We start from the raw sequence: 2561 nt of genomic DNA on the forward strand, positions 1-2561 counted from the left end.
TTGTTTTATAAATTAAAAAAAAATACTCTAGAACAGAAGAGAGAACCCAGATCCGAAATTACATAATAGCCCCTTCTTTCTTCTTCCTCTCATTCCAGCTTTGTTCCTTCTTCTCCTCTTCGTTTGTTAGCGGTTTTCTCTTTTTCTTCACTCCGGTACGCAAATCTCTCTCCCAATTCATTCCTTCGTCTTTTCCTCTGATCTACACCGTATCTTCATGCGCCTCATAACCACTTTTTCAAATCAATTTTTTAATTTTTGGAATTTTATGGCTTTCTTAAACCTTGAAAGATCGAAGCTCGCAAATATGATAACCAAAGCAACCGTGTTTTCTGCATTAATCGCAAGATTCTCGTGATTTTCAGTTTTTTTTTTTAAATTTTGAAATTATATAGAACTGGTTGTGAATTGCATTGATGCATCGCGTTTTCTGTGGATTTCGATGCATTGGAGTTGTGGTTTTTGTTTTGAATTGCAATGTTGTTATTTTGTTTCTCCCTTATTTTGGAGGTTGCTTTTTAGCTTTTTCTTGTGTTGCGGTGTTTTCTAGATTCGGACTCAGATCTACACTGGCTTTTTCGCTCGATGATTTGTTTTATCATCTGAAATGAAATTTTCATCATCACTTTTTTTTGTTCTGTAATTGTTCTGTTCAATTCTATGGAAACGTGAGAAAATCAACTTGCCATTTTAGATGAAGTGGAGCTTGTAAACTCTGAAATTTGTTTTTTTTGTAAACACTGAAACTTTTTCTTCTTTTAAGTAAAAACTTGCCATGGTTGTATGAATGAAAAAAATGCTTATATGAGGGATTTGCTTTGTTTTCCTTGAAAACTGAGGTTCATTAGTTGAAGTTAATCAGGGAGTTGTTAAAAAAATTAGGTTAAGTACAGTGTAATGTTTATTGTTTTTTGGAAAAAAAATCTATGGATCTGTTCTGGATATTGGAGTTATTTTTCTTTAGTATTCAAATTGGTGTTCTTTTATACATGAAATGTTGCTTTTGTTTGTTATTAGGGTGAAATATAATTGTTTTAAACCTGCTTCAATGGAGGGTGTGAAAGATAATATGTATTTTTTTTAAACCTGCTTCAACTTAACATGCAGCTGCTGTAGAAAATAGAAACTCATTATGGTGGCCACTGGTGCTGCATCTTCATTTTTCCCTGTTACTGCATCCCTGCCAGACTCTGGTGGTAACAAACTTGGTGGTGGGCAAGCGAACATTGGTGGGCTTAAATCTAAACCTGCATCTTCTGGTGGCTTGCAAGTAAAGGCAAATGCTCAAGCTCCTCCAAAGATTAATGGAACCAAAGTTTCTACATCTGTAGATAACTTTAAGTATGAGGATCTTTTGCCTTCGTCGCAATCCTCGAGGACTTTTATCAACCAGTTGCCTGACTGGAGCATGCTTCTGGCTGCCATCACTACTATTTTCTTGGCAGCAGAGAAGCAGTGGATGATGCTTGACTGGAAGCCAAGACGATTTGACATGCTTATTGACCCCTTTGGTATAGGCAAAATTGTTCAGGATGGTCTTGTGTTCAGTGAAAACTTTTCTATTAGATCATATGAAATTGGTGCGGATCGAACGGCGTCTATAGACACAATAATGAATCATTTACAGGTACGCAACTGAATCTTTATTCTTAATCTTAGGTGATAAAACGTTGGTAAGGCTTATATTTACTCGCCGTGCAGAATTGAAATTCTTATACACACACACACACACTGATACTGATAATAGCAGTCAGTTTTAATACAAGATGATATATTTCAATTATTTGTTTGACAATAGGAAACTGCACTTAATCATGTTAAGATTGTGGGGCTTCTTGGTGATGGCTTTGGTTCTACGCCTGAAATGTGCAAAAAGAACTTGATATGGGTAGTTGCGCGGATGCAAGTTGTTGTTGATCGTTATCCTACGTGGTAAGTCACCCAGACTCACCTCACCTGTTGCATTTTAAATTTGCAGACGTATCCATGCTAGGATGCCATTTCTGTTAGTTGTTTTGATCTTTATGAGGAATGGTAACTCTAAATGTCTCATGTTCATTATTGAACCTATTTATTCTGTGGTTAGTTGGCTTATCGGTGTCAATGAAGTAAATAGTCTGTTATCTGGATTATTACAGATATTCTGAATCTGATCATTTTACATTGAGTGACTATTTTTTTTCAGGGGAGATGTTGTTCATGTAGAAACTTGGGTGTCTGCATCGGGCAAGAATGGTATGCGTCGTGATTGGCTTTTACGCGACTATAATACTGGTGAAGTCTTGACGAGAGCCTCTAGGTAGAAATCGTTTTCTGCAGTTCTTCACTCTCTTCCTTTTGCTGCCAGAAATAGACATGTTTTAAAAGTTTTTCTGAATGTGCATGTAGGATAATTGGATACAAATTTGAATCTTTCATACTTTTATGGAGTCATGAGAACAATTATTTTCTCTAAATAAACAAATTTATCAAAACTGAATTTTGTTAATATCAATTTTGCAATTTGCATTTGGTGAAGTTAAAGACAATAAATTAAGATCTAAGCATGTCATTTTATTACA

At 35.4% G+C, this 2561-nt stretch overlaps 1 protein-coding gene across 2 annotated transcripts; it reads left to right on the plus strand.

Moving 5' to 3' along the window:
- On the plus strand, positions 1 to 2325 carry LOC127086354 (palmitoyl-acyl carrier protein thioesterase, chloroplastic). 2 transcript variants are annotated; one of them, XM_051027107.1, is made up of 4 exons: positions 1 to 155; positions 1108 to 1627; positions 1799 to 1932; positions 2186 to 2325. In XM_051027107.1, the coding sequence occupies exons 2-4, from the start codon at positions 1133 to 1135 to the stop codon at positions 2301 to 2303; spliced, it is 747 nt and encodes a 248-aa protein (XP_050883064.1). In that variant the 5' UTR covers positions 1 to 155; positions 1108 to 1132; the 3' UTR covers positions 2304 to 2325. The 2 variants fall into 2 exon arrangements, with proteins under 2 accessions (XP_050883064.1, XP_050883065.1); XM_051027108.1 differs by lacking the exon at positions 1 to 155 and adding an exon at positions 336 to 354.
- The last annotated feature ends 236 nt before the right edge of the window (positions 2326 to 2561 follow it).

Source organism: Lathyrus oleraceus, chromosome 5, assembly GCF_024323335.1.
Source record: "Lathyrus oleraceus cultivar Zhongwan6 chromosome 5, CAAS_Psat_ZW6_1.0, whole genome shotgun sequence".
NCBI lineage: Eukaryota > Viridiplantae > Streptophyta > Magnoliopsida > Fabales > Fabaceae > Lathyrus > Lathyrus oleraceus.